The sequence below is a fragment of the Pseudophryne corroboree genome, chromosome 6 (assembly GCF_028390025.1).
Source record: "Pseudophryne corroboree isolate aPseCor3 chromosome 6, aPseCor3.hap2, whole genome shotgun sequence".
Taxonomy (NCBI): domain Eukaryota; kingdom Metazoa; phylum Chordata; class Amphibia; order Anura; family Myobatrachidae; genus Pseudophryne; species Pseudophryne corroboree.
In genome coordinates this window covers 78,099,896-78,113,425 of record NC_086449.1, presented here as the reverse complement: position 1 = coordinate 78,113,425, position 13,530 = coordinate 78,099,896, and the positions used below count along the sequence as shown (strand labels likewise).

At 43.8% G+C, this 13,530-nt stretch overlaps 1 protein-coding gene and 1 long non-coding RNA gene across 6 annotated transcripts; one reads left to right on the top strand and one right to left on the bottom strand.

Moving 5' to 3' along the window:
- Nucleotides 1–2,508: 2,508 nt before the first annotated feature.
- On the bottom strand, nt 2,509–8,930 carry LOC134936248 (putative nuclease HARBI1). Of its 5 annotated transcripts, none has more exons than XR_010180482.1 (9): nt 8,634–8,720; nt 8,113–8,203; nt 7,763–8,028; nt 7,048–7,678; nt 6,198–6,312; nt 5,743–6,114; nt 5,411–5,432; nt 3,816–4,433; nt 2,509–2,687 (listed from the first exon to the last, which is right to left on the bottom strand). XR_010180482.1 is itself a non-coding variant. In XM_063931249.1 (9 exons), the coding sequence occupies exons 5-6, from the start codon at nt 6,940–6,942 to the stop codon at nt 6,080–6,082; spliced, it is 780 nt and encodes a 259-aa protein (XP_063787319.1). In that variant the 5' UTR covers nt 6,943–6,948; nt 7,413–7,678; nt 7,763–8,028; nt 8,113–8,203; nt 8,843–8,930; the 3' UTR covers nt 2,509–2,687; nt 3,816–4,433; nt 5,411–5,432; nt 5,743–6,079. The 5 variants fall into 5 exon arrangements, 3 of the variants coding, with proteins under 3 accessions (XP_063787319.1, XP_063787318.1, XP_063787320.1); XR_010180481.1 differs by having other exon boundaries at nt 7,413–7,678; XM_063931249.1 differs by lacking the exon at nt 8,634–8,720 and adding an exon at nt 8,843–8,930 and having other exon boundaries at nt 6,198–6,948; nt 7,413–7,678.
- Nucleotides 8,931–9,206: 276 nt separating this feature from the next.
- Nucleotides 9,207–13,179, top strand: LOC134936250 (uncharacterized). The gene is made up of 3 exons (XR_010180483.1): nt 9,207–9,293; nt 12,710–12,915; nt 13,029–13,179. It is a non-coding gene; the product is annotated as an uncharacterized LOC134936250 (long non-coding RNA).
- Nucleotides 13,180–13,530: the final 351 nt, after the last annotated feature.

Sequence of the window (13,530 nt, the reverse complement as noted above, 5' to 3'; positions counted from 1 at the left end):
ACAAAGATAGATAAGTATAAGCCAGCTTAATTATTGTATAAGTGAGATTGTTTGTCTTTTATTTTTGCTGCTTTTTCTTTGAGAGTAACAGGGAGTTAGACCTTACAAACAATATGGGAGGGGCTGTGATTGGGGACCTCACTCAGTGCATGTCGTGCAAGATGTATGCACACCTGGAGCTACCGGCCCAGTGTGATTACATCTGCACGAGGTGTGTGCGAACGGTTGCCCTGGAAGCCCAGGTAACTGATCTAGAGCAAACCGTTACGCGACTAAGGGAGAATCCCAATCTCGAGTGAAGTTTAGACAGAATGGTGGAGGAGTTGCGGGAAGGGTCACTGGTAGAAGAGGATGATGATCAGGGTGGGTCACAGTTAGAAGGAAGAAAAAGAGGGGGAGGCTCGACATCTCCGAACTATCAAACCCGAACAAATTTGCCCGACTGGACGAGGAATCGGAGGATGATAGTGAAGAAATGACGGTGCCGGAGGAGACTGCTCCCTCTAGCATCCAGAGGAGCGGTCCCTCTGGCGCGGTTGGGATAAAAGATAGTGAGGTACCTAGTCAGATTGTGGTGGTAGGGGATTCTATCATCAGGAAGGCAGATAGGGCAATCTGCTACCGGGACCGTAATCGCCGTACAGTCTGTTGTCTCCCGGGTGCTCGGGTACGGCACATCGCGGACCGGGTAGATAGATTGTTGGGAGGGGCTGGGAAAGACCCGGCGGTCTTGGTGCACGTTGGCACCAATGACAAAGTTAACGGAAGGTGGGATGTCCTTAAGAAAGACTATAGGGACTTAGGAAAGAAACTGAAGGCAAGGATATCTAAGGTAATATTCTCGGAATTATTACCTGTGCCACATGCTAGTCCAGGGAGGCAGAGGGAGATTAGGGAGGTAAATGTGTAGCTTAGGGATTGGTGCAGGAAGGAGGGGTTTGTGTTCCTGGAACACTGGGTGGACTTCTCAGTCAGGTGCCATCTCTTTTGTCGTGACGGATTGCACCTGACTGAGGAGGGGGCAGCGGTGCTGGGGGGAAGGATGGTTAGAAGGTTGGAGGAGATTTTAAACTAGGAGCCTGGGGGGAGGGTTTAGCTAGAAACTACGGGTCATGCAGTGAGAATAGTGGGGATGGCGGTAGTAAACAAAATGAGGGAGAAGTTGGGGGGAGGGTAAGAGCAGGCGGTAAGGTTACTAAAATGGGTACTAAAAGAGATTTTACTAAAGCACTAACCAATGACGATTACAGGTCATCATTGCTACATAAGGTGAAAGATGTCCCTAACGCAAGGGAAAATACTTATCTTAGTTGTATGTATGTAAACGCCAGAAGCATTACTGGTAAAAAAGGGTGAACTAGAAATACTTGCAGCAAGCAAACAGTATGATATTATAGGCATTACTGAAACTTGGTGGGACGAATCTCATGATTGGACAGTCAATCTAGAGGGCTATACACTGTTTAGGAGAGACAGACTAAATAAAAAGGGTGGAGGGTTGTGTCTTTACGTAAAGCCGTTTTTAAAACCTGATATATGGGAAGATATTCAGGAGGGGACTGTAGACACTGTCGAGACATTATGGGTAGAAATTGCATGCGGGAAAAAAGGAATAAAAAAGTTAGTATTGGGTGTATGCTATAGGCCGCCTGGTATCAACGTATCTGATGAGGAATTGTTACTAAAGCAAATTGAAAGAGCAGCAGGAGTAGGAGACATAGTAGTGATGGGAGATTTTAACTATCCAGAGATAAACTGGAAAATGATTCATGTGATACTGCTAGAGGCAATATGTTTTTAAACACACTTAATGATAACTACTTAGTTCAACTAATTGAGGAACCAACTATGGCCCTCATTCCGAGTTGATCGCTAAGTTTTTCGGTCGCACAACATATTCGCAAAGTTGCGTTAATGTAGTACATATGCGAATCTCCGCCCCGAACGTATTTTTGCACATTCGTACGCAGTATTACACAAAGTGGGCGTACGCCAAATGACATCGCAGTAATGCGAAACCATCGCAGCATTGCGAATCCATCGCAATAACACATACTTAATCGTAAAAATACTAAGTTTTAGTAGATTTACACATTTTACCGTAAAAATGCACACTTTTAAGGAAAAACGCACCAAATTATTTTTTTTGCCTATTAAGTTAAATTACACCATTCCTTTTAAAGTCAACAAGCCCTTTTCAATTACGAATCCAATTAGTGTAATGATTGATAATGTTCCTAAACAATTAAGTCTGCAAAAAAAACCTGATTAACACTTTGTTGCCATAATTGCCCATCAACATGTAAAAGTGTAAAAAAAAATTTTTTTCCCATTGTTTGTTTTTAAAGGTGTTGTTTGTGAATGAAGGTGTTTACATGTTTCTTTACACAATAATCTCCTGTTTTTTATGTTAATAATGTAACGTTAGATGTGTGTAATGTTTTTTGCAAACAATTTCTGCCTGCCAATCAGCTGATCCTTTTTTGCATTAATAAACACAACACCCGGTTAACTTTAATCAACTTTTTTAATTTTTTAAAGATAAATAAATCTTTTTTTTTTTTTATAAAATAAACAAAATCAATAAAATTTTTCCAATTGATCAACACAATGTATCAATCCTTGCAGGTGTTGGCGCATGGTGGAAAGAATGGCTCCCAAACTTGGAGGAACTCCAACTGCAACATCTGAAATTAAGATGCAACACAAACATTAATAACTTAATTACATTACTTATTATCCAAGCAAGGCGCAAAGCACACTTAAATGCAGGCATGTCCAAACTGCTGGACTCCAGCTGTTGTGAAACTACATATACCAGCATGCCTTGACACAGTTTTGTGGTCAGGGAATGCCAAAGCTGTGTCAGGGCATGCTGGGATGTGTAGTTTCTCAACAGTTGGAGGGCCGCAGTTTGGACAGGCCTGCTTTAATGGCAAAGTTACTACATCCTGGCTGTTTTATGGTACAATCATTAGCATAACAACACACAAGCCTGCTCAGCCTTTTTATAAGATTTTAAATTGTTCCAGACCATGGGTTACATTTACTACTATGTGAGTTATATTTAAGATGGAACGTTGCCCATAGCAACCAAGCAAAAATATGAATATTATATTGTAGAAGTGGTTCCAAAGTTTTAAAGTATAAGCTTATTGGTTGCTATGGGCGACATCCCATGTTAAAGATAACTACCATCTTCGTCAATGTTACACCATGTTGGCATTCATTCCCATTTGGATTTTTTTTTTTTTTTTTTAGGGGGTTGGTCCTGCATCATCACACTGCATATCAACATCTTCAGAAGGACAACATATCCTAGCATGCCCACACTCCATGAAAGCTGCCCTTACTAAATAAGGTCAAACAGGTTTGACTTTATCCAATAATCATTTTGTGAGTGTAACTTTCATACCACAAATCATTGTGTCGTTAGGCTGCCTAACAAAGTGAAGCATGTGATTTGTAAGTGTAAATATTAAGAATACACAGGCACAAGTGTAAAAGAACAACAACATACTAAACTCCACTCAGGTCTAACTGTTTCCCAGAAAACCTAACACATATAAACACTGTTGTCCTGCCAACCCTGTTGACCTAATGAGTGTCGACCTAGAGTGGACACACAAAACATGGCACACATAAACACTGGACATATAATGACACTCAAATAAATGTAAATGCAACATGTACACCATGAAGAAAAACACAAATAATTTTCCTTGGTACAAGAATTCCAACAGTACAACACTGCATGTTTTGTCATTGTAAGTGTAAGTAGGTAATCATTTTTTTCTAAATGTTAAAACACTTACTTTCCTCGGCAACATGAAGACTCCCTGAACTGGCTTCAGGGGCTTCCTCTGCCCATTCACTCGGTGGGGAAGGCGGCTGGATGGGGGAAGGAGGAGGGATTGGGGAAGGAGGCTGGATGGGGGAAGGAGGCTGGATGGGGGAAGGAGGCTTGATGGGGGAAGGAGGCTGGATGGAGGAAGGAGGTTGGATTGGGGATGTAATTTCAGAGGGTGGGTCTGATTGAGAGGGCGAGGGGGGCGGTGAAAATGTTAGGCCAATAGAGGGTGAGGGGGGCTGAGAAGGTGAGTTGGAAGTAGAAGGAGAAGGGGTATGGGAAGGAGGAGAAGGGGTCACACAAAGAGAAGGAGAGGTTGGCTGAGAAGGGGAGTGGAAAGTGGAGTGGTCCTGGGAAGCTGAGGGGGCCTGGGAAGCTGAGGGTGATTGGGAAGCTGAGGTGGATTGGGAAGCTGAGGGGGATTGGGAAGCTGAGGGGGAGTGAGAAGGGGAGGGGGAGTGAGAAGGGGAGGGGGAGTGAGAAGGGGAGGGGGACTGGGAAGTGGAGGGGGAGTGAGAAGGGGAAGGGTGCTGAGCTGGTGCATCATGTGGTGCTTGCCGTTGTGGTCGTCCTAGAATGATTGCTAAAATATAATTAAATTTGCATGTTAAATTACATACTAATCACTTATAATTTTCACTGTTCTGTTCCATGTAAAAAAAAATTGTAAAGTGATTTTTAACAAAAAAATTATTCAAACCTCTTCATGTTGCCCACTGCAAACTAAATTATGTTTAATAAAACTTTTGACGGGCATTCCTGTATCTATTCCCTTGAGACATATTGATTTGTCTAGCCAACATCACCAGATCACTATTCAAGCTACCTTATTATATAGCCAGCACTGATCATGTTTTTTGGTACAGTTTCCTGCCTGGTTACTAATTATGTAAAACATGCACTTGTTTAGGGACACTTTGCTACAGTCAGTAATGTTTGCCCTAACCACACACACTGTCCTATTTTTACAAAATGTTCACTCAGTGTTGCAATTAGCCTACCACTTAGTGAAAATTTGCACTATTTATGCTAATAATCTTATGTAATGTTACTTACTGCGTGCATGCATAGTGCGGATTTGCTGGCGGATCTCCGCCAACAGCTCTGGAGTCCTCCTTCGGAGATCACTCCATCTCCGCTCTAACTGGACCGCAGCAGGCGACGGACCTCCGCGTAGGCCTCGCGCTTAACACGATTGGGGATGAATCGCCCAACGCGGCCTACGCGGCGGTCCATCACCGCAACCAGTACGCGGAGCTCCCGCCTGGTGAAAGGTGCCGCACGCATCATGGCAATGGCGTTTTCCTTATTTGGGCATATATTTATAGTGTCTGTTAGCATGTGATTGGTCCACAATCTATGCTGTCATGTCATTTTTAATAACTTTATTGATCTTTGCAATGCTGTGAAGAGCAGAGTGTTATTTCGCACGAGCGGAACTACGCATTCGCATAAGCAAAATTTAAGCAAAACACAACCAAAAAAAAAAATAACACAAAAACACAGACACAGGCACACACACAGTTTTAGATCAATTTCTAAACATATCTGAGTACTCACCTCAGTTTGTGTGGTCTTTCAGCTGGACATTCACAAAGTGGTCAACATTCAGTTTCATTTGTTTGTGTTTTTGTTGAAATCATCATGATGTTAGAATATTTAAAAAATAAGGACACTATTTAGCAACATCACAGTATTGTTTTACACAAAATTAAATTGTCAGCTTAACGTGTAATTGTTTTTTGAAGATTAAAAAAAAAAAAAGATTCAAACACATAAAAAGCATTACACAATGACCTTACAATAGCAAACACAATTTATACATTTAAATAAAAAATGATGCATACTGTGCTTTTATTTTGGTAACAATAGAGTAAAAATAAACACTATACCTGAAAAATTCAGCAACAATGCTTGCCCTGACTTGGCTCCCCCTCCTTGTAACACTCCTCCCACCGAAGTGTCGGACAACCCCTGGCTCCTCATCAGGCAATTCCTCTGTCTGAGGAAGCTCTACGCTACTCCTTACCGCGATATTGTGGAGTATAGCGCACAGGACCACTATTTTACTTGCCATCTCCGGCGAATACATGATGTCGCCACCAGTGCGGTGGAGCACACGAAACCGCCCTTTAAGGACCCCAATTGTGCGCTCCACCAGCTGCCTAGTGGCAGTAAGCGCGGAGTTAAATGCCGTCTGTGGTCCTGGCCTGGGATTACGGTAAGGAGTCATGAGCCAGGGGTGCAAGCATATCCACGGTCTCCTGTTTGAGGAAAATCAAAAATTAGAAATAGTCAATTTTGAAAAATATACAAAATGTTGATCAAAATATGTGCAACAACTCACCCAATAACCACATGTCTGCTCGTTGACTTGATCTTAATCTGTGCCATATCCCTGATTGTCTAATGACATACGCATCATGGGAACTTCCAGTAAACTTGGCGTTCAGGGAAAGGATCTGGAGGGATGGCCCACAAACAACCATTACATTCAGAGAATGAAACAGTTTCCTGTTTCTATAAATTTCTTCATTATGTTTTGGTGGCTGAAGAGCTACATGTGTGCCATCCACAACCCCAATAACATGTGGGAAGCGACTACCACCTTCCGCAAATTGCCGCTTCACCACATCTAGGGCACCAACATCCAAAGGCATAGCAATAAATTGCTTCACACGCTTGAGGAAAGCCTGGCAGACACGCCGCAGGACCTTACTGAACTGGCCCTGCGACATGCCAACCAGGTCTCCCACCACATGCTGGTAAGACCCTGTTGCCAAAAAATGTAACACAGCAAGGAATTGTGTCAATGGTGGTATTGCTGTAGGATACCGAATTTCAGACTCCAGATCACTCTCTATTATGGAGAGAGTGTCTAGGATTAGATGTGGTGGCAGCCTGTATCTACGTACAACCACATCATCTGGCATCCCAAAAAGTAGGACACGGGCTCGAAAAATTGGTGGCCTAGCACGCCTCCGTTGCCTTGGTTGATGAGGAGCCGGTTGTGGTTGTGGGGCTGGCGGTTGGGGTGGGAGTGCTGGCGTGGGTTGGGGAGGTAGGGCTTCTGCTGCGATAAATATAGACATCACACACTTTTAAAAAAAACAAAATTAAAAAGTTGAATAAGACAAAAACAAAGTCCAAAAAATATGCAAACAAAAATTTTGAAACAAAAGGGGGTGTCAACTTACTGCAGGAGCGTAAGACATTTTTTCTGGCTTCAATTCAGTACCAAAACGAATATTATTAAAAAAAAAATTATAATGACAGCTACATATGTTAAATTGTAATTGTTAAACATACTATTCTTTGAAAAAAAAGAACATCAAACACATCACAAACAACTACTACAAAATTAAGAATAATTGGTTAAAAACATTTAAAGAAAACAAAAAAAAAGTTAGCCCTTTAGTAGCTAGCCCAGACAAGAACAACACTACTTTGCTGTTCAATCCCGGTAAAAAACATAACATTTATTATCAAGATGGAAAACAAACATAATCAAAACACTTTGAACAAACACAAACAGGCACCAACACAGGCCCAGGGAACTTACCTGATCCAAAATAAAGAAAAGAACTCTTTGTGTTATATAACACCCAAAAAGAACAAAATATAATAGGGTTACGTCACCCAAAAAAACACTCCTACAAGAGAGCAAATATGACAGTCAAAAACAACATACAGACCAATAAAACAAACAGCCACCAACACAGGCCCAGGGAACTTACCTGATCCAAAATAAAGAAAAGAACTCTTTGTGTTATATAACACCCAAAAAGAACAAAATATAATAGGGTTACGTCACCCAAAAAAACACTCCTACAAGAGAGCAAATATGACAGTCAAAAACAACATACAGACCAATAAAACAAACAGCCACCAACACAGGCCCAGGGAACTTACCTGATCCAAAATAAAGAAAAGAACTCTTTGTGTTATATAACACCCAAAAAGAACAAAATATAATAGGGTTACGTCACCCAAAAAAACACTCCTACAAGAGAGCAAATATGACAGTCAAAAACAACATACAGACCAATAAAACAAACAGCCACCAACACAGGCCCAGGGAACTTACCTGATCCAAAATAAAGAAAAGAACTCTTTGTGTTATATAACACCCAAAAAGAACAAAATATAATAGGGTTACGTCACCCAAAAAAACACTCCTACAAGAGAGCAAATATGACAGTCAAAAACAACATACAGACCAATAAAACAAACAGCCACCAACACAGGCCCAGGGAACTTACCTGATCCAAAATAAAGAAAAGAACTCTTTGTGTTATATAACACCCAAAAAGAACAAAATATAATAGGGTTACGTCACCCAAAAAAACACTCCTACAAGAGAACAAAAATGTCAGTAAAAGCAATGAAGCACAGGTTTATTTGCAATAATGGACTAGCTAAATATATATGTGTACAAAATAATAACAAACAATCAACATAAAATACACACTTTTAAAACTAAAAATGAACAACAAGACGAATTCAAGAATACTCACAAACGAAAATTCACAGACAAAATGCGACACTGACTATATTCTAAACGCAAACGAAAGGACAAATGTATGCTTTACAATTACTCACTCTGAAAATTCCGATAGCACCTTCACGCACAAGCAAACAAACTCAAGTGAAAGAAACTCCAAACTACCTACACTCACAGCGTGCAAAGTAGGCACTTAAATAAGCAGTGCAATCATTAACAAGATTAACAGTGTACACCTGTGTGAATTAACGCTACGCACGTAGGTATATAAGCACACACCTGGGCAGGCACGGATAGAGACGGGGGCGATGGGGGCGGTCGCCCCCCCTAGCAAACTCCGTCCGACAGGCAGACAAACTGTCTGTGAAGTCCTGCTCCCTCCTCCCTCCTCCCTTCCTCACTCAGCTGGCTGTCAGCTATTGTCAGTGGCGCCGAGCCGAGCTCCCAGACGCAGCATCTCACAGCAGGTGCCCTTCCTCCCCACTCACCCCTTTGGCCTGGACGGCAGTAAATCAACATATTTTGTTGATTGAGACTGCTTTCTTGTGGCATCTAAACAGTGCTGATAAGACGAGGTCAGGAAGTGGCTGTGTGCTGGGGGCGTGGCTACAGTTACATGACAGGCCTGTGGGCTAATAGAAACAGTATAGTGTTGGGAGGGTAGAACCTGTTCTGTGTACACTGTACACAGGAAGAGGAAGCATAATGGAACTGTGCGTTCCATTTCTTTCTGTCCTGTGTTCCACTTTACTTTGCTGCACAGAGTGAGAGCACACTGCATTCCTGCACCCAGAGACCAGCCAGAGGGACTATCCTGCCAGTCTGCCACAGGGACCATCCTGCCAGTCAGTCACAGGGACCATCCTGCCAGTCAGTCACAGGGACCATCCTGCCAGTCAGTCACAGGGACCAGCCTGTTGCAGAGGGGCCATACAACCGGTAAGAGATCTTATTGTTAAATTCCCTAGGCAGGGTATTACAGGTTTAGTCTCCCATATGTACAATACGATAAAGGGTGTCTGTAATACTGTAGGTGCCCTTATACAGTAGGTTTTAAAACATACCTTGTATTTCATAATGTTAAAAATGACATATCACGTCCTATATTAAAACTATAGAGACGAGCGTAAAAGTACAGAAAGTGTGTATAAAAATACTATACAAAAAAACCTGTGTCTGCTAATTTGTCCTCTATTTGGTTAGTTTCTCATAAATAACACCGTACACATTCTATGAAGTATCAACTTGGAATTGTCTTCACCATATAATTAACCACCTACAAGGTGGCCCCGCTGTAGTCTTACAAATAAGTATTAGTTACAACTGTCTTCAAGTTCCTGTATATTATTGGTCCTATAATATGCATCAAATAGTTTATATATCACTGGGAGAGATCCAGCGCTACTGCATATGTAGGTTGTTCATAAATAGGCCACTTCGGATACAGCAGATGTCACATCTCACAGCATACGTCTCATTAGGCTCATTCAAATGTACCCAAAATGGATGGGATAAGAAAATATGGGGGGGTCATTCCGACCTGATCGTAGCTGTGCTAAATTTAGCACAGCTACGATCATCCACACTGACATGCGGGGGGACGCCCAGCACAGGTTCTATCCCGCCCCGCATGTCAGTCCCAGCCCCGTCGTAGAAGTACAAAAGCATCGGCGATGTTTTTGTACTTCAGGAGTAGCTCCCGGCCAGCGCAGCTTTTGTGTGCTGGCCGGGAGCTACTCGTCGCTGCCCGGGTCGCAGCGGCTGTGTGTGACGTCACACAGCCGCTGCGGACCAGCCACACCTGCGTTGGACGGACCGCGCCTACAAAACGGTGACCAAACGCCGCCGTGCCGCCTCCTCCCGGCCAGCAAACACCTCTGCCTGTCAATCAGGAAGAGTCGATCGCTAGGCAATGACAGCCGTCGCCTGTCAGCCATGCGCCGGCGCACTGCGGCGCATGCGCACTTCTGACCTGATCGCTACGCTGCGATGAATGGCAGCATGCGATCAGGTCAAAATGACCCCCATAGTGAAGTACTGTTTAATAATTTTAAAATTTCACATGACAAAAACATAAACTCCACACAGATCACATGTATTTCCAGTCCCACCCCCCATAGCAAGACGACCCGCCAAATTACTTGGTTGGGAAAGGCAGCCTCTAAGGTCCAAAGCCGGATCCCACCTGGGAAGGACCCGTTTCCAATTCCCAGGTGGGATCCGGCATTGGAGATGTGTAAGGGGGGGTGGGTGTAGTATGTTTTGCCGGCGGTCGGGTTACCGGCGCCCAGCAACAGGCGCCGGGATCCCGACCGCCGGCATGCCGACAGCTGGGCGAGCGCAAATGAGCCCCTTGCTGGCTCGCTACGCTTGCCACGCTGCGGGCACGGTGGCGCGCGTCCAGGGGAGTTGCGAACCCCCAAGAGGGAGAATAGTTGTCGGTATGCCGGGTGTCGGGATTCCGGCGCCGGTATACTGAACAGCCGGCACACTGAATACCACCCGTAAGGGGTAATAATATGCCACTTGTTACCATTTGTATCAATAAATGTTGGTAGTATCCCAAAGATCTCTGATTGATACAATTATTCTAAGTAATTATAGTTATTATCACATTTATACTATTTATCATCTTAATATAAGGTGCTTATATAGAGTCAGTCAATCATCAAGGTTTATAATACTGTATTTCATAACAATGTCAACATATCATAAAACTTGATTGACTGACTCTATTTCAGCACCTCATATTAAGATGAGAAATAGATGAGAATAATTACTCCAGACATTTGTTTTAATTTAATATATTTTTTTGCTATACCCTAATATTAGGGGATTACAACCTTTTATACTTTAGGTATCACAACTGTACATGACGTGTCATAAATTATGATGAACATATCTTTGGAAGATGTAATATTGGGGAACTTTGATTTGATGTGTTGTAGAAGTGATTATTATACCAAACACCCACTAACAAATCCTAAACCTGCTTGGCTGGCAATATATCCCTACCAGCTATTAGGGTGTCATTTATAATCAAGGGATCTCTCCCACTGATATATAGACTGTTTGATACACATTATAGGACCAATATTATGTAGAAACTTGAAGACAGTGGTAACTACTACTTATTTGTGAGACAACAGCGGGGCCACCATGTACAGTAGGTGGTTAATTGGGAAGCAGTCACTTTCCCGGCATATAGGATCCCGGCGATCAGGATACAGACGCCGGAATCCCGACAGCCAAGGAAATGCCAGCAGACGGAATCCCGAATGGGGCCCCTAATTCCTACTCGGGGGGTTGTCCACACCACCCCCCAAGGGGGAATTTAATAGTGTGGCGAGCAAAGCTCACCACCAGGCCTGGAACGTGGTGAGTGCAGCGAGTCCGCAAGGGGACACGCTGCTGTCGTCACTGGGACTCTGGCGTCGGTTGTTTGTTGCTTTCATTGTTGTTATTTATAGCTATTTAGTGTTTTGCTTAAAATAAAGCAAATAAACTTAAAATATATTTATTTGTGTGATGGAGGAATTGGGACTGGATAGGGGAGGAGTCAAGACTGAAGAGGGGAGGAGTTGGGACTGGATAGGGGAGGGGTCAAAATTAAACAGTAAACCGCCCCCCCTAAAAGAAAAGTCTAGATCCGACCCTGCACCTGGGCGTACACACTTCATCACAAACATGGCTTCTCGTGAGCAAATCGCAGCAGAGATGGACCGCATTGCAGAGCAGGAGATGGCATTGCGGAAAAGACGCATAGATTGCCAACGGCGCATGCTGGAATACGCCTCTGCGGATGTTGAAGAGGCAGGACCTAGTACTCTGCAAATGTCTGCTTCTGAACCACAACAATTGACTGGGGATACTCTGCCACACACACAAAGTGACCAAACTGAGGGAGAATTGGCTTTAGCCACACAAACACAACAGACAGAAGCTGCTAGTGAGGAGGAAGATGGTGATGAACAACAAGAAGAAACCTCACAGGCTACCTCCAGACGGAAGAAAAGACAGCCTGCATTCACTAAGAGGGAGTTGCGTGTCTTGGTCACGCAGGCCATGTCCAAAATACATAGAGGGCCAAAAAACATGGGGGCTGCTTCAAAAGAACGAATCTGGAGAGACATCACAAAATCTGTGAATGAAGTTGGCTCTGTCGTCAGAACATCACAGGAAGTGAGACGACGGTAAGTGCATATTGACAGTCATTTTTCTGTGCTAAGTTGACTAAAAAATGTAGTTACATGTGATGTTATGTCTAGCAAACACAAGCAGAACACGTGTCCTATATATTAGCTTAGACAAATAATAAGACTCTACTTTGTCCCTCTTTCACAATACATATGTAGGTGGGCCGACTTCAAATCCCGCCTGAAGGCAAAGAGGGCTGCGGAGTGGAATGCCTCAAGGGCTACAGGTGGAGGAGCACCTGTCGCTGTAGAGTATACTGACTTGGAGGAGATGGCGATGCCCTGTGTCAGTTATGAGGAGGGCCAAGGGGTGTCTCATATGGACACGGACCTGCCTGAGATCCTGACGGGACATGACTTGGAAGGTAAGTTTACACATTTAGTTGTCTGTAATTTTGACAGTATTTATAATAATAAACTAATTTTGTATCCTACTTTTTTCCCACACATTCTTCTATTTGCTTGCCACAAAACACAGCACAGGGGGGTGATCCGTTTGAGTCACAGGACGGTTATGTGGTTGAGGCTGAGGTGGAGGGACCTAGTGAGTCTGGCAGTGTGGGCCAACAAATCCCACCTCTGCAGGTTCCTACTGGCCCCCCCACCCAACCCTCTGCTATCCCGGAGATCCTGCTTGAAATCGCTAGGTATGGTGAGAGCCTAAATCGGTTTCAAGACGGGGTCATCCGGGAGGTAAGCCAGATAGCTGTCCGGCTCACTGAGCACCGAACCTGTGTTGAGCAAGGTGTTGCTCAACTCTGCCAAGGTCTGGCAGAGATCAGGCAGGGCCAAGAACAACTTGCCTCCTCATTCCAAACCCTTGCAAATAACATCTTGCAAGGGCTCCAGGCCATCGCTGTCTCCCTTGCCCACAGTGGCAGAGAGCCACCCACATCGGCTCCCTCCCCTGCCCCTGCCCAGGAAGAACAGCCCACTGGGCAGGCCCAACGAAGGTCGCTCCGCAGACCTTCCAAAGAAGA